This window comes from Hyla sarda, chromosome 8 (assembly GCF_029499605.1).
Source record: "Hyla sarda isolate aHylSar1 chromosome 8, aHylSar1.hap1, whole genome shotgun sequence".
NCBI classification, from domain to species: Eukaryota; Metazoa; Chordata; class Amphibia; order Anura; family Hylidae; genus Hyla; species Hyla sarda.
In genome coordinates this window covers 13043830-13069873 of record NC_079196.1, presented here as the reverse complement: position 1 = coordinate 13069873, position 26044 = coordinate 13043830, and the positions used below count along the sequence as shown (strand labels likewise).

Below are 26044 nucleotides of genomic sequence, written 5' to 3'. Positions count from 1 at the left end.
CCGTCAACACTTAAGTAAAGTTGTTCAAGTTCAATCTCTTTGTGGACCTTCAGTCATTTCATGCACCTATCGTTACTGGGAAGGGCGGCGATAGGCTGGAGCATTACCTCAGCATACCAGCCCTCAGCCAGGTGTCACGAACTATAGGGTTAATATTAACCCCTCATATACCGAAACAACATCCCCACTACTATACACCCCCCAAGGGCTACCACAACTGTATATAGGAGGACATGCATTCTGTATATAGGGGACAGGTCTGTATATAGGGGACAGGACTGTATATAGGAGGACATGCATTGTGTATATAGGGGACAGAACTGTATATAGGAGGACATGCAGGCTGTATATAGGAGGACGTGCAGGCTGTATATAGGAGGACAGGTCTGTATATAGGGAACAGGTCTGTATATAGGGGACAGGACTGTATATAGGAGGACATGCAGGCTGTATATAGGAGGACATGCATTGTGTATATAGGGGACAGGACTGTATATAGGAGGACATGCAGGCTGTATATAGGAGGACGTGCAGGCTGTATATAGGAGGAAGTGCAGGCTGTATATAGGAGGACAAGTCTGTATATAGGGGACATGACTGTATATAGGAGGACATGCAGGCTGTATATAGGAGGACATGCAGGCTGTATATAGGAGGACATGCAGGCTGTATATAGGAGGACATGCAGGATATATACAGGAGGACAGGTCCGTATATAGGGGACATGACTGTATATAGGAGGACATGCAGGCTGTATATAGGAGGACAGGTCTGTATATAGGGGACATGACTGTATATATAGGAGGACATGTAAGCTGTATATAGGGGACATGACTGTATATAAGAGGACATGCAGGCTGTATATAGGAGGACAGGTCTGTATATAGGGACATGACTGTATATAAGAGGACATGCAGGCTGTATATAGGAGGATGTGCATGCTGTGTATAAGAGGACATGCAGGCTGTATATAGGGGACAGGTCTGTATATAGGGGACATGACTGTATATAAGAGGACATGCAGGCTGTATATAGGAGGACGTGCAGGCTGTATATAGGAGGACAGGTCTGTATATAGGGGACATGACTGTATATAAGAGGACATGCAGGCTGTATATAGGAGGACGTGCAGGCTGTATATAGGAGGACAGGTCTGTATATAGGGGACATGACTGTATATAAGAGGACATGCAGGCTGTATATAGGAGGACAGGTCTGTATATAGGGACATGACTGTATATAAGAGGACATGCAGGCTGTATATAGGAGGATGTGCAGGCTGTGTATAAGAGGACATGCAGGCTGTATATAGGGGACAGGTCTGCATATAGGGGACATGACTGTATATAGGAGGACATGCAGGCTGTATATAGGGGACAGGTCTGTATATAGGGGGCATGACTGTATATAGGAGGACATGCAGGCTGTATATAGGGGACATGACTGTATATAGGAGGACATGCAGGCTGTATATAGGGGACAGGTCTGTATATAGGGGACATGACTGTATATAGGGGACATGACTGTATATAGGGGACAGGTCTGTATATAGGGGACAGGACTGTATATAGGGGACAGGTCTGTATATAGAGGACAGGACTGTATATAGGAGGACACGTCTGTATATAGGGGACAGGTTTAAGGTTCCTGTTGTTGGTTTATCTGGACACAGGTCGTTCATTACCTATCTGTGCAGAGGGCCGGGTGTCTGTAGATTCGGGTGTTGTCGGGCTCCGGGTGTCTGTAGATTCGGGTGTGTCGGGCTCCGGGTGTCTGTAGATTCGGGTGTTGTCGGGCTCCAGGTGTCTGTAGATTCGGGTGTTGTCGGGCTCCGGGTGTCTGTAGATTCGGGTGTTGTCGGGCTCCGGGTGTCTGTAGATTCGGGTGTTGTCGGGCTCCGGGTGTCTGTAGATTCGGGTGTGTCGGGCTCCGGGTGTCTGTAGATTCGGGTGTTGTCGGGCTCCAGGTGTCTGTAGATTCGGGTGTTGTCGGGCTCCGGGTGTCTGTAGATTCGGGTGTTGTCGGGCTCCGGGTGTCTGTAGATTCGGGTGTTGTCGGGCTCCGGGTGTCTGTAGATTCGGGTGTTGTCGGGCTCCGGGTGTCTGTAGATTCGGGTGTTGTCGGGCTCCGGGTGTCTGTAGATTCGGGTGTTGTCGGGCTCCGGGTGTCTGTAGATTCGGGTGTGTCGGGCTCCGGGTGTCTGTATTTCCGGGTGTTGTCGGCTCCGGGTGTCTGTAGATTCGGGTGTTGTCGGGCTCCGGGTGTCTGTAGATTCGGGTGTGTCGGGCTCCGGGTGTCTGTATTTCCGGGTGTTGTCGGCTCCGGGTAACAGTTACTTTCTGTTCTCTCTCTGCTCCTCCCAGTTCTAGTAAGTATCCAGTAAGTGAAAGTGAAAGCGTTACGGAGAGGAGACGCCCGAGAGCCCTACACCCGGAACATGGAGACCAAAGATCACGGACTACAGAGCCCGCACCCCGGAGAACATCCACCGAATAACGGGGTACAGGCATATGGACCGGGGAGTACACAGAAGATAGGGGGACAGGGGAGTGTACAGTACATGGGGGGACAGGAGAGTACACAGAACATGGGGGGACAGGGGAGTGTACAGTACATGGGGGGACAGGAGAGTACACAGAACATGGGGGGACCGGGGAGTGTACAGTACATGGGGGGACAGGAGAGTACACAGAACATGGGGGGACCGGGGAGTGTACAGTACATGGGGGGACCGGGGAGTACACAGAACATGGGGGGACCGGGGAGTACACAGTACATGGGGGGACAGGAGAGTACACAGAACATGGGGGGACCGGGGAGTGTACAGTACATGGGGGGACCGGGGAGTGTACAGTACATGGGGGGACAGGAGAGTACACAGAACATGGGGGGACCGGGGAGTGTACAGTACATGGGGGGACAGGAGAGTACACAGAACATGGGGGGACCGGGGAGTGTACAGTACATGGGGGGACAGGAGAGTACACAGAACATGGGGGGACCGGGGAGTGTACAGTACATGGGGGGACAGGAGAGTACACAGAACATGGGGGGACCGGGGAGTGTACAGTACATGGGGGGACCGGGGAGTACACAGAACATGGGGGGACCGGGGAGTGTACAGTATGGGGGACAGGAGAGTACACAGAACATGGGGGGACCGGGGAGTACACAGTACATGGGGGGACAGGAGAGTACACAGAACATGGGGGGACAGGAGAGTACACAGAACATGGGGGGACCGGGGAGTGTACAGTACATGGGGGGACCGGGGAGTACACAGAACATGGGGGGACCGGGGAGTACACAATACGGGGGACATGAGAGTACACAGAACATGGGGGAACCGGGGAGTGTACAGTACATGGGGGGACAGGAGAGTACACACTACATGGGGGGACCGGGGAGTGTACAGTACATGGGGGGACAGGAGAGTACACAGAACATGGGGGGACCGGGGAGTGTACAGTACATGGGGGGACAGGAGAGTACACAGAACATGGGGGGACAGGAGAGTACACAGAACATGGGGGGACCGGGGAGTGTACAGTACATGGGGGGACCGGGGAGTACACAGAACATGGGGGGACCGGGGAGTGTACAGTATGGGGGACAGGAGAGTACACAGAACATGGGGGGACCGGGGAGTGTACAGTATGGAGGACAGGAGAGTACACAGAACATGGGGGGACAGGAGAGTACACAGAACATGGGGGAACCGGGGAGTACACTGAACATGGGGGGACCGGGGAGTGTACAGTACGGGGGACAGGAGAGTACACAGGACATGGGGGGACAGGGGAGTACACAGAAAATAGGGGGACAGGGGAGTGTGCAGTACATGGGGGGACAGGAGAGTACACACTACATGGGGGGACCGGGGAGTGTACAGTACGGGGGACAGGAGAGTACACAGAACATGGGGGAACCGGGGAGTACACAGGACATGGGGGGACCGGGGAGTACACAGGACATGGGGGGACAGGGGAGTACACAGAACATGGGGGGACCGGGGAGTACACAGTACATGGGGGGACAGGGGAGTACACAGAACATGGGGGGACCGGGGAGTACACAGTACATGGGGGGACAGGGGAGTACACAGTACATGAGGGGACCGGAGAGTACACAGAACATGGGGGGACCGGGGAGTGTACAGTATGGGCAGTATGGGGGACAGGAGAGTACACAGAACATGGGGGGACCAGGGAGTACACAATACGGGGGACAGGAGAGTACACAGAACATGGGGGGACCGGGGAGTACACAGTACATGGGGGGACCGGGGAGTACACAGTACGGGGGACAGGAGAGTACACAGAACATGGGGGGACCGGGGAGTGTACAGTACATGGGGGGACCTGGGAGTACACAGAACATAGGGGTATCAGGAATTTCACAGAACGTTGGGCAGGGGTCTCCCGGATATATAGAAGGACCAGAAAATATGCAGAACATGGGGGGACAAGGGAGTGTACAGTACATGCAGGGGCAGGGGAGTACACAGAACATGGGGCAGGGGTATCCAGGATATAAAGGACAGGGGAGTATGGGACAGGGGTACTCAGATTATGTAGAGGGGCAGAGAGGCTCTTTCTTGGCAGCCCAAAGGGACACACATGTCATTGGGGGACAGGAAGGCGGTGCACATGTCATGGTGGGACCTGGAGGAACACATAACATGGGGGGGCAGGGAGGAGCACATAACATGGGGGGGCAGGGAGGAGCACATAACATGGGGGGACCCGGAGGAGCACATAACATGGGGGGGCAGGGAGGAGCACATAACATGGGGGGGCAGGGAGGAGCACATAACATGGGGGGGCAGGGAGGAGCACATAACATGGGGGGGCAGGGAGGAGCACATAACATGGGGGGGCAGGGAGGAGCACATAACATGGGGGGGCAGGGAGGAGCACATAACATGGGGGGGCAGGGAGGAGCACATAACATGGGGGGGCAGGGAGGAGCACATAACATGGGGGAGCAGGGAGGAGCACATAACATGGGGGGGCAGGGAGGAGCACATAACATGGGGGGGCAGGGAGGAGCACATAACATGGGGGAGCAGGGAGGAGCACATAACATGGGGGGGCAGGGAGGAGCACATAACATGGGGGGGCAGGGAGGAGCACATAACATGGGGGAGCAGGGAGGAGCACATAACATGGGGGGGCAGGGAGGAGCACATAACATGGGGGGGCAGGGAGGAGCACATAACATGGGGGGGCAGGGAGGAGCACATAACATGGGGGGGCAGGGAGGAGCACATAACATGGGGGGGCAGGGAGGAGCACATAACATGGGGGAGCAGGGAGGAGCACATAACATGGGGGGGCAGGGAGGAGCACATAACATGGGGGGGCAGGGAGGTGCTCATGATATGGTTGGACAGGGGGGCACCTATGATATGAAGGGAGAGGCTGAGATGCAGAGAAGTACTTTGGGGGGTGGGCCGTTCCCCGTCTATGTGCATGTGCCCCAGAATCAGGAAAAATTTCGTCTAAAGATTCTGAAATACTTCCAGTCCAAGAAATCAGGAGGAGAAGAAAACTGTGAAGTGCAAGAGATCGACCCATCCACCTACTGCGTCTGCTTCCAGGACCCTGAGGGTGAGTGCACACCTAAACCTAGGGGAACCATGTGTATACTCCCCAGAGGGACAACCCAGTATACACCCCCAGAGGGACAATCCAGTATACACCACCAGAGGAACAACCCAATGTATACCCCCCAGTGGAACAACCCAGTGTACACCCCCAGAGGGACAACCCAGTATACACCCCCAGAGGAACAACCCAATGTATACCCCCCAGTGGAACAATCCAGTGTACACCCCCAGAGGAACAACCCAGTGTACACCCCCAGAGGGACAACCCAGTGTACACCCCCAGAGGGACAACCCAGTGTACACCCCCAGAGGGACAACCCAGTGTACACCCCCAGAGGGACAACCCAGTGTACACCCCCAGAGGGACAACCCAGTGTACACCCCCAGAGGGACAATCCAGTGTACACCCCCAGAGGGACAATCCAGTGTACACCCCCAGGGGAACACAACCCAGTGTACACCCCCAGGGGAACACAACCCAGTGTACACCCCCAGGGGAACACAACCCAGTGTACACCCCCAGGGGAACACAACCCAGTGTACACCCCCAGGGGAACACAACCCAGTGTACACCCCCAGGGGAACACAACCCAGTGTACACCCCCAGGGGAACACAACCCAGTGTACACCCCCAGGGGAACACAACCCAGTGTACACCCCCAGGGGAACACAACCCAGTGTACACCCCCAGGGGAACACAACCCAGTGTACACCCCCAGGGGAACACAACCCAGTGTACACCCCCAGGGGAACACAACCCAGTGTACACCCCCAGGGGAACACAACCCAGTGTACACCCCCAGGGGAACACAACCCAGTGTACACCCCCAGGGGAACACAACCCAGTGTACACCCCCAGGGGAACACAACCCAGTGTACACCCCCAGGGGAACACAACCCAGTGTACACCCCCAGAGGGACAACCCAGTGTACACCCCCAGAGGGACAACCCAGTGTACACCCCCAGGGGAACACAACCCAGTGTACACCCCCAGGGGAACACAACCCAGTGTACACCCCCAGAGGGACAACCCAGTGTACACCCCCAGAGGGACAACCCAGTGTATACCCCCAGAGGGACAACCCAGTGTATACCCCCCAGAGGGACAACCCAGTGTATACCCCCAGAGGGACAACCCAGTGTATACCCCCAGAGGGACAACCCAGTGTATAACCCCCAGAGGGACAACCCAGTGTATAACCCCCAGAGGGACAACCCAGTGTATAACCCCCAGAGGGACAACCCAGTGTATAACCCCCAGAGGGACACCCAGTGTATAACCCCCAGAGGGACACCCAGTGTACACCCCCAGAGGGACAACCCAGTGTATACCCCTACAGGGACAACTCAGTGTATACCCCCAGAGGGACAACCCAGTGTATACCCCCAGAGGGACAACCCAGTGTATACCCCCAGAGAGACAACCCAGTGTATAACCCCCAGAGGGACAACCCAGTGTATAACCCCCAGAGGAGCAACCCAGTGTATACCCCCAGGGGAGCAACCCAGTGTACACCCCCAGGGGAACAACCCAGTGTACACCCCCAGGGGAACAACCCAGTGTACACCCCCAGGGGAACAACCCAGTGTACACCCCCAGGGGAGCAACCCAGTGTACACCTCCAGGGGAGCAACCCAGTGTACACCCCCAGGGGAGCAACCCAGTGTACACCCCCAGGGGAGCAACCCAGTGTACACCCCCAGGGGAGAAACCCAGTGTACACCCCCAGGGGAGCAACCCAGTGTACACCCCCAGGGGAACAACCCAGTGTATAACCCCCAGAGGGACAACCCAGTGTATAACCCCCAGAGGGACAACCCAGTGTATAACCCCCAGAGGGACAACCCAGTGTATAACCCCCAGAGGGACACCCAGTGTATAACCCCCAGAGGGACAACCCAGTGTACACCCCCAGAGGGACAACCCAGTGTATACCCCTACAGGGACAACCCAGTGTATACCCCCAGAGGGACAACCCAGTGTATACCCCCAGAGGGACAACCCAGTGTATACCCCTACAGGGACAACCCAGTGTATACCCCCAGAGGGACAACCCAGTGTATACCCCCAGAGGGACAACCCAGTGTATACCCCCAGAGGGACAACCCAGTGTATAACCCCCAGAGGGACAACCCAGTGTATAACCCCCAGAGGAGCAACCCAGTGTATACCCCCAGGGGAGCAACCCAGTGTACACCCCCAGGGGAACAACCCAGTGTACACCCCCAGGGGAACAACCCAGTGTACACCCCCAGGGGAGCAACCCAGTGTACACCTCCAGGGGAGCAACCCAGTGTACACCCCCAGGGGAGCAACCCAGTGTACACCCCCAGGGGAGCAACCCAGTGTACACCCCCAGGGGAGCAACCCAGTGTACACCCCCAGGGGAGCAACCCAGTGTACACCCCCAGGGGAACAACCCAGTGTACTCCCCCCAGGGGAACAACCCAGTGTACACCCCCAGGGGAACAACCCAGTGTACACCCCCAGGGGAACAACCCAGTGTACACCCCCAGGGGAACAACCCAGTGTACACCCCCAGGGGAGCAACCCAGTGTACACCCCCAGGGGAGCAACCCAGTGTACACCCCCAGGGGAGCAACCCAGTGTACACCCCCAGGGGAGCAACCCAGTGTACACCCCCAGGGGAGCAACCCAGTGTACACCCCCAGGGGAGCAACCCAGTGTACACCCCCAGGGGAGCAACCCAGTGTACACCCCCAGGGGAGCAACCCAGTGTACACCCCCAGGGGAGCAACCCAGTGTACACCCCCAGGGGAGCAACCCAGTGTACACCCCCAGGGGAGCAACCCAGTGTACACCCCCAGGGGAGCAACCCAGTGTACACCCCCAGGGGAGCAACCCAGTGTACACCCCCAGGGGAGCAACCCAGTGTACACCCCCAGGGGAGCAACCCAGTGTACACCCCCAGGGGAGCAACCCAGTGTACACCTCCAGAGGAACAATCCAGTGTACACCCCAGGGGAACAACCCAGTGTACACCCCCAGGGGAACAACCCAGTGTACACCCCCCCCCCCAGGGGAACAACCCAGTGTATACCCCCCAGGGGAACAACCCAGTGTACACCCCCAGGGGAACAACCCAGTGTACACCCCCAGGGGAACAACCCAGTGTACACCCCCAGGGGAACACAACCCAGTGTACACCCCCAGAGGAACACAACCCTGTGTATACCCCCAGAGGAACACAACCCAGTGTATACCCCCAGAGGAACAACCTAGTGTACACCCCCAGGGGAACAACCCTGTGTACATCCCCAGAGGGACAACCCAGTGTATATCTCCACAGGAACAACCTCGTGTACAGACCCAGAGAAACCACCCCTTTTTTACCCCCTGAGGAACAACCCAGTGTATACCCCCAGAGGGGGACAACCCAGTGTATACCCCCTGAGGGGGACAACCCAGTGTATACCCCCAGAGGGGGACAACCCAGTGTATACCCCCAGAGGGGGACAACCCAGTGTATACCCCCAGAGGGGGACAACCCAGTGTATACCCCCAGAGGGGGACAACCCAGTGTATACCCCCAGAGGGGGACAACCCAGTGTATACCCCCAGAGGGGGACAACCCAGTGTATACCCCCAGAGGGGGACAACCCAGTGTATACCCCCAGAGGGGGACAACCCAGTGTATACCCCGAGGGGAACAAAAGACTATCCTTGTGTACATCCTTAAAGGGGTAGTCCAGTGGTGAAAAACTTATCCCCTATCCTAAGGATAGGGGACAAGTTTAAGATCGCGGGGGGTCCGACTGCTGGGGCCCCCCGCGATCTCTCTGTACGGGGCCCCGACTCTCTGCCGAGATAGCGGGTGTCGACCCCCGCACGAGGCGGCGGCCGACACGCCCCCTCAATACATCTCAATGGCAGAGCCGGAGATTGCCGAAGGCAGCGCTTCGGCTCTGCCATATAGTGGTAAGGAGGGGGCGTGTCGGCCGCCGCTTCGTGCGGAGGTCGACACGCCCCCTTCCCGTGGGCTGTCGGGGCTCCGTACAGGAGATCGCGGGGGGCCCCAGGGGTCGGACCTCCCCCGATCTGCAACTTATCCCCTATCCTTAAGATAGGGGATAAGTTGTAAACCACTGAGTCACCACTGGACTACTCCTTTAAGGAACACAACACCATGTGCACAGGGACATTTATCAATGTTGGTGTATTTTTTTTACACAGTTTCTCACAATTTACCAAAAAGGTGCCCAGACTTTATAGAAACCAGTGAGCTGCAGAGGCAGTTTAAGCTTCGTGCTCTGGCATCTAACACATTTGTATGTGTCCTAATAGATGGTGCAGGTTTGTGCAAAAAAACACACTTCTAAATGTAATTTGCGCAAACAATACAGCTCCACTACAAAAGTGGTGTACGGTGCACCAAATAGTAGACCACTTTGAAAGATGTTCTACCGAAAACTGCGCAAACCAAATATGCGAAACATTTTGAACATTAAAGTGGTATAAAGCCAGTGATAAATGTCCCCCCCAAATGTTCATTGTCCCCATAGTTGAACCATACTATGAGGTGTAGTCTATTAGGTTGTGTATAGTATACAGTCTATTAGGTTGTGTATAGTATACAGTATATTAGGTTGTGTATAGTATACAGTATATTAGGTTGTGTATAGTATACAGTATATTAGGTTGTATATAGTATACAGTATATTAGGTCATGTATAGTATACAGTATATTAGGTTGTGTATAGTATACAGTATATTAGGTTATGTATAGTATACAGTATATTAGGTGGTGTATAGTATACAGTGTAGTCTATTAGGTTGTGTATAGTATACAGTATATTAGGTCATGTATAGTATACAGTATATTAGGTTGTGTATAGTATACAGTGCAGTCTATTAGGTTGTGTATAGTATACAGTCTATTAGGTTGTGTATAGTATACAGTCTATTAGGTTGTGTATAGTATACAGTCTATTAGGTTGTGTATAGTATACAGTGCAGTCTATTAGGTTGTGTATAGTATACAGTATATTAGGTTGTGTATAGTATACAGTATATTAGGTTGTGTATAGTATACAGTCTATTAGGTTGTGTATAGTATACAGTACAGTCTATTAGGTTGTGTATAGTATACAGTATATTAGGTGGTGTATAGTATACAGTATATTAGGTGGTGTATAGTATACAGTATATTAGGTTATGTATAGTATACAGTCTATTAGGTTGTGTATAGTATACAGTATATTAGGTTGTGTATAGTATACAGTATATTAGGTCATGTATAGTATACAGTATATTAGGTTGTGTATAGTATACAGTGTAGTCTATTAGGTTGTGTATAGTATACAGTCTATTAGGTGGTGTATAGTATACAGTATATTAGGTTATGTATAGTATACAGTCTATTAGGTTGTGTATAGTATACAGTATATTAGGTTGTGTATAGTATACAGTATATTAGGTTGTGTATAGTATACAGTCTATTAGGTTGTGTATAGTATACAGTGTAGTCTATTAGGTTGTGTATAGTATACAGTCTATTAGGTTGTGTATAGTATACAGTATATTAGGTTGTGTATAGTATACAGTATATTAGGTTGTGTATAGTATACAGTCTATTAGGTTGTGTATAGTATACAGTGTAGTCTATTAGGTGGTGTATAGTATACAGTATATTAGGTGGTGTATAGTATACAGTATATTAGGTTGTGTATAGTATACAGTATATTAGGTTGTGTATAGTATACAGTCTATTAGGTTGTGTATAGTATACAGTATATTAGGTTGTGTATAGTATACAGTCTATTAGGTCGTGTATAGTATACAGTATATTTAGTGGTGTACGGTGCACCAAATAGTAGACCACTTTGAAAGATGTTCTACCGAAAACTGCGCAAACCAAATATGCGAAACATTTTGAACATTAAAGTGGTATAAAGCCAGTGATAAATGTCCCCCCCAAATGTTCATTGTCCCCATAGTTGAACCATACTATGAGGTGTAGTCTATTAGGTTGTGTATAGTATACAGTCTATTAGGTTGTGTATAGTATACAGTATATTAGGTTGTGTATAGTATACAGTATATTAGGTTGTATACATTATACAGTATATTAGGTCATGTATAGTATACAGTATATTAGGTTGTGTATAGTATACAGTATATTAGGTTGTGTATAGTATACAGTATATTAGGTGGTGTATAGTATACAGTGTAGTCTATTAGGTTGTGTATAGTATACAGTATATTAGGTCATGTATAGTATACAGTATATTAGGTTGTGTATAGTATACAGTGCAGTCTATTAGGTTGTGTATAGTATACAGTCTATTAGGTTGTGTATAGTATACAGTCTATTAGGTTGTGTATAGTATACAGTCTATTAGGTTGTGTATAGTATACAGTGCAGTCTATTAGGTTGTGTATAGTATACAGTATATTAGTTTGTATATAGTATACAGTATATTAGGTGGTGTATAGTATACAGTATATTAGGTTGTGTATAGTATACAGTATATTAGGTTGTGTATAGTATACAGTATATTAGGTTGTGTATAGTATACAGTCTATTAGGTTGTGTATAGTATACAGTGCAGTCTATTAGGTTGTGTATAGTATACAGTCTATTAGGTTGTATATAGTATACAGTATATTAGGTGGTGTATAGTATACAGTATATTAGGTTGTGTATAGTATACAGTATATTAGGTTGTGTATAGTATACAGTATATTAGGTTGTGTATAGTATACAGTCTATTAGGTTGTGTATAGTATACAGTACAGTCTATTAGGTTGTGTATAGTATACAGTATATTAGGTGGTGTATAGTATACAGTATATTAGGTGGTGTATAGTATACAGTATATTAGGTTATGTATAGTATACAGTCTATTAGGTTGTGTATAGTATACAGTATATTAGGTTGTGTATAGTATACAGTATATTAGGTCATGTATAGTATACAGTATATTAGGTTGTGTATAGTATACAGTGTAGTCTATTAGGTTGTGTATAGTATACAGTCTATTAGGTGGTGTATAGTATACAGTATATTAGGTTATGTATAGTATACAGTCTATTAGGTTGTGTATAGTATACAGTATATTAGGTTGTGTATAGTATACAGTATATTAGGTTGTGTATAGTATACAGTCTATTAGGTTGTGTATAGTATACAGTGTAGTCTATTAGGTTGTGTATAGTATACAGTCTATTAGGTTGTGTATAGTATACAGTATATTAGGTTGTATATAGTATACAGTATATTAGGTTGTGTATAGTATACAGTCTATTAGGTCGTGTATAGTATACAGTATATTTAGTGGTGTACGGTGCACCAAATAGTAGACCACTTTGAAAGATGTTCTACCGAAAACTGCGCAAACCAAATATGCGAAACATTTTGAACATTAAAGTGGTATAAAGCCAGTGATAAATGTCCCCCCCAAATGTTCATTGTCCCCATAGTTGAACCATACTATGAGGTGTAGTCTATTAGGTTGTGTATAGTATACAGTCTATTAGGTTGTGTATAGTATACAGTATATTAGGTTGTGTATAGTATACAGTATATTAGGTTGTGTATAGTATACAGTATATTAGGTTGTGTATAGTATACAGTATATTAGGTTGTGTATAGTATACAGTATATTAGGTGGTGTATAGTATACAGTATATTAGGTTGTGTATAGTATACAGTATATTAGGTTGTGTATAGTATACAGTCTATTAGGTTGTGTATAGTATACAGTATATTAGGTTGTGTATAGTATACAGTATATTAGGTGGTGTATAGTATACAGTATATTAGGTTGTGTATAGTATACAGTATATTAGGTTGTGTATAGTATACAGTATATTAGGTGGTGTATAGTATACAGTATATTAGGTTGTGTATAGTATACAGTATATTAGGTTGTGTATAGTATACAGTATATTAGGTTGTGTATAGTATACAGTATATTAGGTTGTGTATAGTATACAGTATATTAGGTTGTGTATAGTATACAGTATATTAGGTCATGTATAGTATACAGTCTATTAGGTGGTGTATAGTATACAGTCTATTAGGTGGTGTATAGTATACAGTATATTAGGTTGTGTATAGTATACAGTCTATTAGGTCGTGTATAGTATACAGTATATTAGGTGGTGTATAGTATACAGTATATTAGGTTGTGTATAGTATACAGTATATTAGGTGGTGTATAGTATACAGTCTATTAGGTTGTGTATAGTATACAGTCTATTAGGTCGTGTATAGTATACAGTATATTTAGTGGTGTACGGTGCACCAAATAGTAGACCACTTTGAAAGATGTTCTACCGAAAACTGCGCAAACCAAATATGCGAAACATTTTGAACATTAAAGTGGTATAAAGCCAGTGATAAATGTCCCCCCCAAATGTTCATTGTCCCCATAGTTGAACCATACTATGAGGTGTAGTCTATTAGGTTGTGTATAGTATACAGTCTATTAGGTTGTGTATAGTATACAGTATATTAGGTTGTGTATAGTATACAGTATATTAGGTTGTGTATAGTATACAGTATATTAGGTTGTATATAGTATACAGTATATTAGGTCATGTATAGTATACAGTATATTAGGTTGTGTATAGTATACAGTATATTAGGTTGTGTATAGTATACAGTATATTAGGTGGTGTATAGTATACAGTGTAGTCTATTAGGTTGTGTATAGTATACAGTATATTAGGTCATGTATAGTATACAGTATATTAGGTTGTGTATAGTATACAGTGCAGTCTATTAGGTTGTGTATAGTATACAGTCTATTAGGTTGTGTATAGTATACAGTCTATTAGGTTGTGTATAGTATACAGTCTATTAGGTTGTGTATAGTATACAGTGCAGTCTATTAGGTTGTGTATAGTATACAGTATATTAGGTTGTGTATAGTATACAGTCTATTAGGTTGTGTATAGTATACAGTACAGTCTATTAGGTTGTGTATAGTATACAGTATATTAGGTGGTGTATAGTATACAGTATATTAGGTGGTGTATAGTATACAGTATATTAGGTTATGTATAGTATACAGTCTATTAGGTTGTGTATAGTATACAGTATATTAGGTTGTGTATAGTATACAGTATATTAGGTCATGTATAGTATACAGTATATTAGGTTGTGTATAGTATACAGTATATTAGGTTGTGTATAGTATACAGTCTATTAGGTGGTGTATAGTATACAGTATATTAGGTTATGTATAGTATACAGTCTATTAGGTTGTGTATAGTATACAGTATATTAGGTTGTGTATAGTATACAGTCTATTAGGTTGTGTATAGTATACAGTCTATTAGGTTGTGTATAGTATACAGTATATTAGGTTGTGTATAGTATACAGTCTATTAGGTTGTGTATAGTATACAGTGTAGTCTATTAGGTTGTGTATAGTATACAGTCTATTAGGTTGTGTATAGTATACAGTCTATTAGGTTGTGTATAGTATACAGTATATTAGGTGGTGTATAGTATACAGTCTATTAGGTTGTGTATAGTATACAGTCTATTAGGTCGTGTATAGTATACAGTATATTTAGTGGTGTACGGTGCACCAAATAGTAGACCACTTTGAAAGATGTTCTACCGAAAACTGCGCAAACCAAATATGCGAAACATTTTGAACATTAAAGTGGTATAAAGCCAGTGATAAATGTCCCCCCCAAATGTTCATTGTCCCCATAGTTGAACCATACTATGAGGTGTAGTCTATTAGGTTGTGTATAGTATACAGTCTATTAGGTTGTGTATAGTATACAGTATATTAGGTTGTGTATAGTATACAGTATATTAGGTTGTGTATAGTATACAGTGTAGTCTATTAGGTTGTGTATACTATACAGTATATTAGGTTGTGTATACTATACAGTATATTAGGTTGTGTATAGTATACAGTATATTAGGTTGTGTATACTATACAGTATATTAGGTTGTGTATAGTATACAGTCTATTAGGTGGTGTATAGTATACAGTCTATTAGGTGGTGTATAGTATACAGTATATTAGGTTGTGTATAGTATACAGTATATTAGGTGGTGTATAGTATACAGTATATTAGGTTGTGTATAGTATACAGTATATTAGGTTGTGTATAGTATACAGTATATTAGGTGGTGTATAGTATACAGTATATTAGGTTGTGTATAGTATACAGTATATTAGGTTGTGTATAGTATACAGTATATTAGGTTGTGTATAGTATACAGTATATTAGGTTGTGTATAGTATACAGTATATTAGGTTGTGTATAGTATACAGTATATTAGGTCATGTATAGTATACAGTCTATTAGGTGGTGTATAGTATACAGTATATTAGGTGGTGTATAGTATACAGTCTATTAGGTGGTGTATAGTATACAGTCTATTAGGTGGTGTATAGTATACAGTATATTAGGTGGTGTATAGTATACAGTATATTAGGTTGTATATAGTATACAGTATATTAGGTTGTGTATAGTATACAGTATATTAGGTTGTATATAGTATACAGTATATTAGGTTGTGTATAGTATACAGTGCAGTCTATTAGGTTGTGTATAGTATACAGTATATTAGGTTGTGTATAGTATACAGTATATTAGGTTGTGTATAGTATACAGTGTATTAGGTTGTGTATAGTATACAGTATATTAGGTTGTGTATAGTATACAGTCTATTAGGTTGTGTATAGTATACAGTATATTAGGTTGTGTATAGTATACAGTGTAGTCTATTAGGTTGTGTATAGTATACAGTATATTAGGTTGTGTATAGTATACAGTGCAGTCTATTAGGTTGTGTATAGTATACAGTATATTAGGTTGTGTATAGTATACAGTGCAGTCTATTAGGTTGTGTATAGTATACAGTATATTAGGTTGTGTATAGTATACAGTGTAGTCTATTAGGTCGTGTATAGTATACAGTATATTAGGTTGTATATAGTATACAGTGTAGTCTATTAGGTTGTGTATAGTATACAGTCTATTAGGTTGTGTATAGTATACAGTATATTAGGTTGTGTATAGTATACAGTATATTAGGTTGTGTATAGTATACAGTATATTAGGTGGTGTATAGTATACAGTATATTAGGTTGTGTATAGTATACAGTCTATTAGGTTGTGTATAGTATACAGTCTATTAGGTTGTGTATAGTATACAGTATATTAGGTTGTGTATAGTATACAGTCTATTAGGTTGTGTATAGTATACAGTCTATTAGGTTGTGTATAGTATACAGTCTATTAGGTTGTGTATAGTATACAGTCTATTAGGTTGTGTATAGTATACAGTATATTAGGTTGTGTATAGTATACAGTATATTAGGTTGTGTATAGTATACAGTGTATTAGGTTGTGTATAGTATACAGTATATTAGGTTGTGTATAGTATACAGTATATTAGGTTGTGTATAGTATACAGTGTATTAGGTTGTGTATAGTATACAGTGTAGTGTATTAGGTTGTGTATAGTATACAGTATATTAGGTTGTATATAGTATACAGTATATTAGGTTGTGTATAGTATACAGTATTTTAGGTTGTGTATAGTATACAGTATATTAGGTGGTGTATAGTATACAGTCTATTAGGTTGTGTATAGTATACAGTATATTAGGTTGTGTATAGTATACAGTATATTAGGTTGTGTATAGTATACAGTCTATTAGGTTGTGTATAGTATACAGTATATTAGGTGGTGTATAGTATACAGTATATAAGGTGGTGTATAGTATACAGTATATTAGGTTGTGTATAGTATACAGTATATTAGGTTGTGTATAGTATACAGTCTATTAGGTTGTGTATAGTATACAGTCTATTAGGTTGTGTATAGTATACAGTATATTAGGTTGTGTATAGTATACAGTATATTAGGTTGTGTATAGTATACAGTATATTAGGTGGTGTATAGTATACAGTATATTAGGTGGTGTATAGTATACAGTATATAAGGTGGTGTATAGTATACAGTATATAAGGTTGTGTATAGTATACAGTATATTAGGTTGTGTATAGTATACAGTATATTAGGTTGTGTATAGTATACAGTATATTAGGTTGTGTATAGTATACAGTATATTAGTTTGTATATAGTATACAGTATATTAGGTTGTATATAGTATACAGTATATTAGGTTGTGTATAGTATACAGTATATTAGGTTGTGTATAGTATACAGTATATTAGGTTGTGTATAGTATACAGTATATTAGGTGGTGTATAGTATACAGTATATTAGGTTGTATATAGTATACAGTATATTAGGTTGTGTATAGTATACAGTATATTAGGTTGTGTATAGTATACAGTATATTAGGTTGTGTATAGTATACAGTATATTAGGTTGTGTATAGTATACAGTATATTAGGTTGTATATAGTATACAGTATATTAGGTTGTGTATAGTATACAGTATATTAGGTGGTGTATAGTATACAGTATATTAGGTTGTATATAGTATACAGTATATTAGGTGGTGTATAGTATACAGTATATTAGGTTGTATATAGTATACAGTATATTAGGTGGTGTATAGTATACAGTATATTAGGTTGTATATAGTATACAGTATATTAGGTGGTGTATAGTATACAGTATATTAGGTTGTGTATAGTATACAGTATATTAGGTTGTGTATAGTATACAGTATATTAGGTTGTATATAGTATACAGTATATTAGGTTGTGTATAGTATACAGTATATTAGGTTGTGTATAGTATACAGTGCAGTCTATTAGGTTGTGTATAGTATACAGTCTATTAGGTTGTGTATAGTATACAGTATATTAGGTTGTGTATAGTATACAGTCTATTAGGTTGTATATAGTATACAGTATATTAGGTTGTGTATAGTATACAGTATATTAGGTTGTATATAGTATACAGTATATTAGGTCATGTATAGTATACAGTATATTAGGTTGTGTATAGTATACAGTATATTAGGTTGTGTATAGTATACAGTATATTAGGTGGTGTATAGTATACAGTGTAGTCTATTAGGTTGTGTATAGTATACAGTATATTAGGTCATGTATAGTATACAGTATATTAGGTTGTGTATAGTATACAGTGCAGTCTATTAGGTTGTGTATAGTATACAGTCTATTAGGTTGTGTATAGTATACAGTCTATTAGGTTGTGTATAGTATACAGTCTATTAGGTTGTGTATAGTATACAGTGCAGTCTATTAGGTTGTGTATAGTATACAGTATATTAGGTTGTGTATAGTATACAGTATATTAGGTTGTGTATAGTATACAGTCTATTAGGTTGTGTATAGTATACAGTACAGTCTATTAGGTTGTGTATAGTATACAGTATATTAGGTGGTGTATAGTATACAGTATATTAGGTGGTGTATAGTATACAGTATATTAGGTTATGTATAGTATACAGTCTATTAGGTTGTGTATAGTATACAGTATATTAGGTTGTGTATAGTATACAGTATATTAGGTCATGTATAGTATACAGTATATTAGGTTGTGTATAGTATACAGTGTAGTCTATTAGGTTGTGTATAGTATACAGTCTATTAGGTGGTGTATAGTATACAGTATATTAGGTTATGTATAGTATACAGTCTATTAGGTTGTGTATAGTATACAGTATATTAGGTTGTGTATAGTATACAGTATATTAGGTTGTGTATAGTATACAGTCTATTAGGTTGTGTATAGTATACAGTGTAGTCTATTAGGTTGTGTATAGTATACAGTCTATTAGGTTGTGTATAGTATACAGTATATTAGGTTGTGTATAGTATACAGTATATTAGGTTGTGTATAGTATACAGTCTATTAGGTTGTGTATAGTATACAGTGTAGTCTATTAGGTGGTGTATAGTATACAGTATATTAGGTGGTGTATAGTATACAGTATATTAGGTTGTGTATAGTATACAGTATATTAGGTTGTGTATAGTATACAGTCTATTAGGTTGTGTATAGTATACAGTATATTAGGTTGTGTATAGTATACAGTCTATTAGGTTGTGTATAGTATACAGTATATTAGGTTGTGTATAGTATACAGTCTATTAGGTCGTGTATAGTATACAGTATATTTAGTGGTGTACGGTGCACCAAATAGTAGACCACTTTGAAAGATGTTCTACCGAAAACTGCGCAAACCAAATATGCGAAACATTTTGAACATTAAAGTGGTATAAAGCCAGTGATAAATGTCCCCCCCAAATGTTCATTGTCCCCATAGTTGAACCATACTATGAGGTGTAGTCTATTAGGTTGTGTATAGTATACAGTATATTAGGTTGTGTATAGTATACAGTATATTAGGTTGTGTATAGTATACAGTATATTAGGTTGTATACATTATACAGTATATTAGGTCATGTATAGTATACAGTATATTAGGTTGTGTATAGTATACAGTATATTAGGTTGTGTATAGTATACAGTATATTAGGTGGTGTATAGTATACAGTATATTAGGTTGTATATAGTATACAGTATATTAGGTTGTGTATAGTATACAGTATATTAGGTTGTGTATAGTATACAGTATATTAGGTTGTGTATAGTATACAGTATATTAGGTTGTGTATAGTATACAGTATATTAGGTTGTATATAGTATACAGTATATTAGGTTGTGTATAGTATACAGTATATTAGGTGGTGTATAGTATACAGTATATTAGGTTGTATATAGTATACAGTATATTAGGTGGTGTATAGTATACAGTATATTAGGTTGTATATAGTATACAGTATATTAGGTGGTGTATAGTATACAGTATATTAGGTTGTATATAGTATACAGTATATTAGGTGGTGTATAGTATACAGTATATTAGGTTGTGTATAGTATACAGTATATTAGGTTGTGTATAGTATACAGTATATTAGGTTGTATATAGTATACAGTATATTAGGTTGTGTATAGTATACAGTATATTAGGTTGTGTATAGTATACAGTGCAGTCTATTAGGTTGTGTATAGTATACAGTCTATTAGGTTGTGTATAGTATACAGTATATTAGGTTGTGTATAGTATACAGTCTATTAGGTTGTATATAGTATACAGTATATTAGGTTGTGTATAGTATACAGTATATTAGGTTGTATATAGTATACAGTATATTAGGTCATGTATAGTATACAGTATATTAGGTTGTGTATAGTATACAGTATATTAGGTTGTGTATAGTATACAGTATATTAGGTGGTGTATAGTATACAGTGTAGTCTATTAGGTTGTGTATAGTATACAGTATATTAGGTCATGTATAGTATACAGTATATTAGGTTGTGTATAGTATACAGTGCAGTCTATTAGGTTGTGTATAGTATACAGTCTATTAGGTTGTGTATAGTATACAGTCTATTAGGTTGTGTATAGTATACAGTCTATTAGGTTGTGTATAGTATACAGTGCAGTCTATTAGGTTGTGTATAGTATACAGTATATTAGGTTGTGTATAGTATACAGTATATTAGGTTGTGTATAGTATACAGTCTATTAGGTTGTGTATAGTATACAGTACAGTCTATTAGGTTGTGTATAGTATACAGTATATTAGGTGGTGTATAGTATACAGTATATTAGGTGGTGTATAGTATACAGTATATTAGGTTATGTATAGTATACAGTCTATTAGGTTGTGTATAGTATACAGTATATTAGGTTGTGTATAGTATACAGTATATTAGGTCATGTATAGTATACAGTATATTAGGTTGTGTATAGTATACAGTGTAGTCTATTAGGTTGTGTATAGTATACAGTCTATTAGGTGGTGTATAGTATACAGTATATTAGGTTATGTATAGTATACAGTCTATTAGGTTGTGTATAGTATACAGTATATTAGGTTGTGTATAGTATACAGTATATTAGGTTGTGTATAGTATACAGTCTATTAGGTTGTGTATAGTATACAGTGTAGTCTATTAGGTTGTGTATAGTATACAGTCTATTAGGTTGTGTATAGTATACAGTATATTAGGTTGTGTATAGTATACAGTATATTAGGTTGTGTATAGTATACAGTCTATTAGGTTGTGTATAGTATACAGTGTAGTCTATTAGGTGGTGTATAGTATACAGTATATTAGGTGGTGTATAGTATACAGTATATTAGGTTGTGTATAGTATACAGTATATTAGGTTGTGTATAGTATACAGTCTATTAGGTTGTGTATAGTATACAGTATATTAGGTTGTGTATAGTATACAGTCTATTAGGTTGTGTATAGTATACAGTATATTAGGTTGTGTATAGTATACAGTCTATTAGGTCGTGTATAGTATACAGTATATTTAGTGGTGTACGGTGCACCAAATAGTAGACCACTTTGAAAGATGTTCTACCGAAAACTGCGCAAACCAAATATGCGAAACATTTTGAACATTAAAGTGGTATAAAGCCAGTGATAAATGTCCCCCCCAAATGTTCATTGTCCCCATAGTTGAACCATACTATGAGGTGTAGTCTATTAGGTTGTGTATAGTATACAGTATATTAGGTTGTGTATAGTATACAGTATATTAGGTTGTGTATAGTATACAGTATATTAGGTTGTATACATTATACAGTATATTAGGTCATGTATAGTATACAGTATATTAGGTTGTGTATAGTATACAGTATATTAGGTTGTGTATAGTATACAGTATATTAGGTGGTGTATAGTATACAGTGTAGTCTATTAGGTTGTGTATAGTATACAGTATATTAGGTCATGTATAGTATACAGTATATTAGGTTGTGTATAGTATACAGTGCAGTCTATTAGGTTGTGTATAGTATACAGTCTATTAGGTTGTGTATAGTATACAGTCTATTAGGTTGTGTATAGTATACAGTCTATTAGGTTGTGTATAGTATACAGTGCAGTCTATTAGGTTGTGTATAGTATACAGTATATTAGTTTGTATATAGTATACAGTATATTAGGTGGTGTATAGTATACAGTATATTAGGTTGTGTATAGTATACAGTATATTAGGTTGTGTATAGTATACAGTATATTAGGTTGTGTATAGTATACAGTCTATTAGGTTGTGTATAGTATACAGTGCAGTCTATTAGGTTGTGTATAGTATACAGTCTATTAGGTTGTGTATAGTATACAGTATATTAGGTTGTGTATAGTATACAGTCTATTAGGTTGTGTATAGTATACAGTGCAGTCTATTAGGTTGTGTATAGTATACAGTCTATTAGGTTGTGTATAGTATACAGTCTATTAGGTTGTGTATAGTATACAGTCTATTAGGTTGTGTATAGTATACAGTCTATTAGGTTGTGTATAGTATACAGTATATTAGGTTGTGTATAGTATACAGTGTAGTATATTAGGTTGTGTATAGTATACAGTATATTAGGTTGTATATAGTATACAGTATATTAGGTTGTGTATAGTATACAGTATATTAGGTTGTGTATAGTATACAGTATATTAGGTTGTGTATAGTATACAGTATATTAGGTTGTGTATAGTATACAGTATATTAGGTTGTGTATAGTATACAGTGTATTAGGTTGTGTATAGTATACAGTGTAGTGTATTAGGTTGTGTATAGTATACAGTATATTAGGTTGTGTATAGTATACAGTCTATTAGGTTGTGTATAGTATACAGTATATTAGGTTGTGTATAGTATACAGTCTATTAGGTTGTGTATAGTATACAGTATATTAGGTTGTGTATAGTATACAGTCTATTAGGTTGTGTATAGTATACAGTGCAGTCTATTAGGTTGTGTATAGTATACAGTCTATTAGGTTGTGTATAGTATACAGTATATTAGGTTGTGTATAGTATACAGTCTATTAGGTTGTATATAGTATACAGTATATTAGGTTGTGTATAGTATACAGTATATTAGGTTGTATATAGTATACAGTATATTAGGTTGTGTATAGTATACAGTGCAGTCTATTAGGTTGTGTATAGTATACAGTATATTAGGTTGTGTATAGTATACAGTATATTAGGTTGTGTATAGTATACAGTGTATTAGGTTGTGTATAGTATACAGTGTATTAGGTTGTGTATAGTATACAGTGTATTAGGTTGTGTATAGTATACAGTATATTAGGTTGTGTATAGTATACAGTGTAGTCTATTAGGTTGTGTATAGTATACAGTATATTAGGTTGTGTATAGTATACAGTGCAGTCTATTAGGTTGTGTATAGTATACAGTATATTAGGTTGTGTATAGTATACAGTGTAGTCTATTAGGTCGTGTATAGTATACAGTATATTAGGTTGTATATAGTATACAGTGTAGTCTATTAGGTTGTGTATAGTATACAGTCTATTAGGTTGTGTATAGTATACAGTCTATTAGGTTGTGTATAGTATACAGTCTATTAGGTTGTGTATAGTATACAGTCTATTAGGTTGTGTATAGTATACAGTCTATTAGGTTGTGTATAGTATACAGTCTATTAGGTTGTGTATAGTATACAGTATATTAGGTTGTATATAGTATACAGTATATTAGGTTGTGTATAGTATACAGTCTATTAGGTTGTGTATAGTATACAGTCTATTAGGTTGTATATAGTATACAGTATATTAGGTTGTGTATAGTATACAGTATATTAGGTTGTGTATAGTATACAGTATATTAGGTTGTGTATAGTATACAGTATATTAAGTTGTGTATAGTATACAGTATATTAGGTTGTGTATAGTATACAGTGTATTAGGTTGTGTATAGTATACAGTATATTAGGTTGTGTATAGTATACAGTATATTAGGTTGTGTATAGTATACAGTGTATTAGGTTGTGTATAGTATACAGTGTAGTGTATTAGGTTGTGTATAGTATACAGTATATTAGGTTGTATATAGTATACAGTATATTAGGTTGTGTATAGTATACAGTATATTAGGTTGTGTATAGTATACAGTATATTAGGTCGTGTATAGTATACAGTATATTAGGTTGTGTATAGTATACAGTATATTAGGTGGTGTATAGTATACAGTATATTAGGTGGTGTATAGTATACAGTATATTAGGTGGTGTATAGTATACAGTATATTAGGTGGTGTATAGTATACAGTATATTAGGTTGTGTATAGTATACAGTATATTAGGTTGTGTATAGTATACAGTATATTAGGTTGTGTATAGTATACAGTATATTAGGTTGTGTATAGTATACAGTATATTAGGTTGTGTATAGTATACAGTATATTAGGTTGTGTATAGTATACAGTATATTAGGTTGTGTATAGTATACAGTATATTAGGTTGTGTATAGTATACAGTATATTAGGTTGTGTATAGTATACAGTATATTAGGTTGTGTATAGTATACAGTATATTAGGTTGTGTATAGTATACAGTATATTAGGTTGTGTATAGTATACAGTATATTAGGTTGTGTATAGTATACAGTATATTAGGTGGTGTATAGTATACAGTATATTAGGTTGTGTATAGTATACAGTATATTAGGTGGTGTATAGTATACAGTATATTAGGTGGTGTATAGTATACAGTATATTAGGTTGTGTATAGTATACAGTATATTAGGTTGTGTATAGTATACAGTATATTAGGTTGTGTATAGTATACAGTATATTAGGTTGTGTATAGTATACAGTATATTAGGTTGTGTATAGTATACAGTATATTAGGTTGTGTATAGTATACAGTATATTAGGTTGTGTATAGTATACAGTATATTAGGTTGTGTATAGTATACAGTCTATTAGGTTGTGTATAGTATACAGTATATTAGGTTGTATATAGTATACAGTATATTAGGTTGTATATAGTATACAGTATATTAGGTTGTATATAGTATACAGTATATTAGGTTGTGTATAGTATACAGTATATTAGGTTGTGTATAGTATACAGTGTAGTCTATTAGGTTGTGTATAGTATACAGTATATTAGGTTGTGTATAGTATACAGTATATTAGGTTGTGTATAGTATACAGTGTATTAGGTTGTGTATAGTATACAGTCTATTAGGTTGTGTATAGTATACAGTGCAGTCTATTAGGTTGTGTATAGTATACAGTATATTAGGTTGTATATAGTATACAGTATATTAGGTTGTGTATAGTATACAGTATATTAGGTTGTGTATAGTATACAGTGTAGTCTATTAGGTTGTGTATAGTATACAGTGTATTAGGTTGTGTATAGTATACAGTGTATTAGGTTGTGTATAGTATACAGTCTATTAGGTTGTGTATAGTATACAGTGCAGTCTATTAGGTTGTGTATAGTATACAGTATATTAGGTTGTATATAGTATACAGTATATTAGGTTGTGTATAGTATACAGTATATTAGGTTGTGTATAGTATACAGTATATTAGGTGGTGTATAGTATACAGTATATTAGGTTGTGTATAGTATACAGTATATTAGGTTGTGTATAGTATACAGTCTATTAGGTTGTGTATAGTATACAGTATATTAGGT

The 26044-nt window shown here is 40.0% G+C and overlaps 2 protein-coding genes across 4 annotated transcripts in view; one reads left to right on the top strand and one right to left on the bottom strand.

Annotated features, from left to right (window-relative positions):
- The window catches only part of PARP9 (poly(ADP-ribose) polymerase family member 9), a 53476-nt gene extending 51537 nt beyond the window's left edge, over window positions 1-1939 (bottom strand). Inside the window, exons 1-2 of one of the 2 annotated variants that reach the window (XM_056535007.1) lie at window positions 1889-1939; window positions 1685-1757 (exon numbers count right to left, since the gene is read on the bottom strand). The gene's annotated coding sequence lies outside the window, so the exon portion shown is untranslated. The other variant, XM_056535006.1, reaches the window with a different exon arrangement.
- Window positions 1940-2160: 221 nt separating this feature from the next.
- The window catches only part of DTX3L (deltex E3 ubiquitin ligase 3L), an 81908-nt gene continuing 58024 nt past the window's right edge, over window positions 2161-26044 (top strand). Inside the window, exons 1-2 of one of the 2 annotated variants that reach the window (XM_056535009.1) lie at window positions 2161-2500; window positions 5528-5612. In XM_056535009.1, the coding sequence (XP_056390984.1) occupies window positions 2438-2500; window positions 5528-5612 (148 nt within the window). In that variant the 5' untranslated portion in view covers window positions 2161-2437. Of the gene's footprint in view, window positions 2501-5364; window positions 5613-26044 lie in introns of those variants that run through there. The other variant, XM_056535008.1, reaches the window with a different exon arrangement.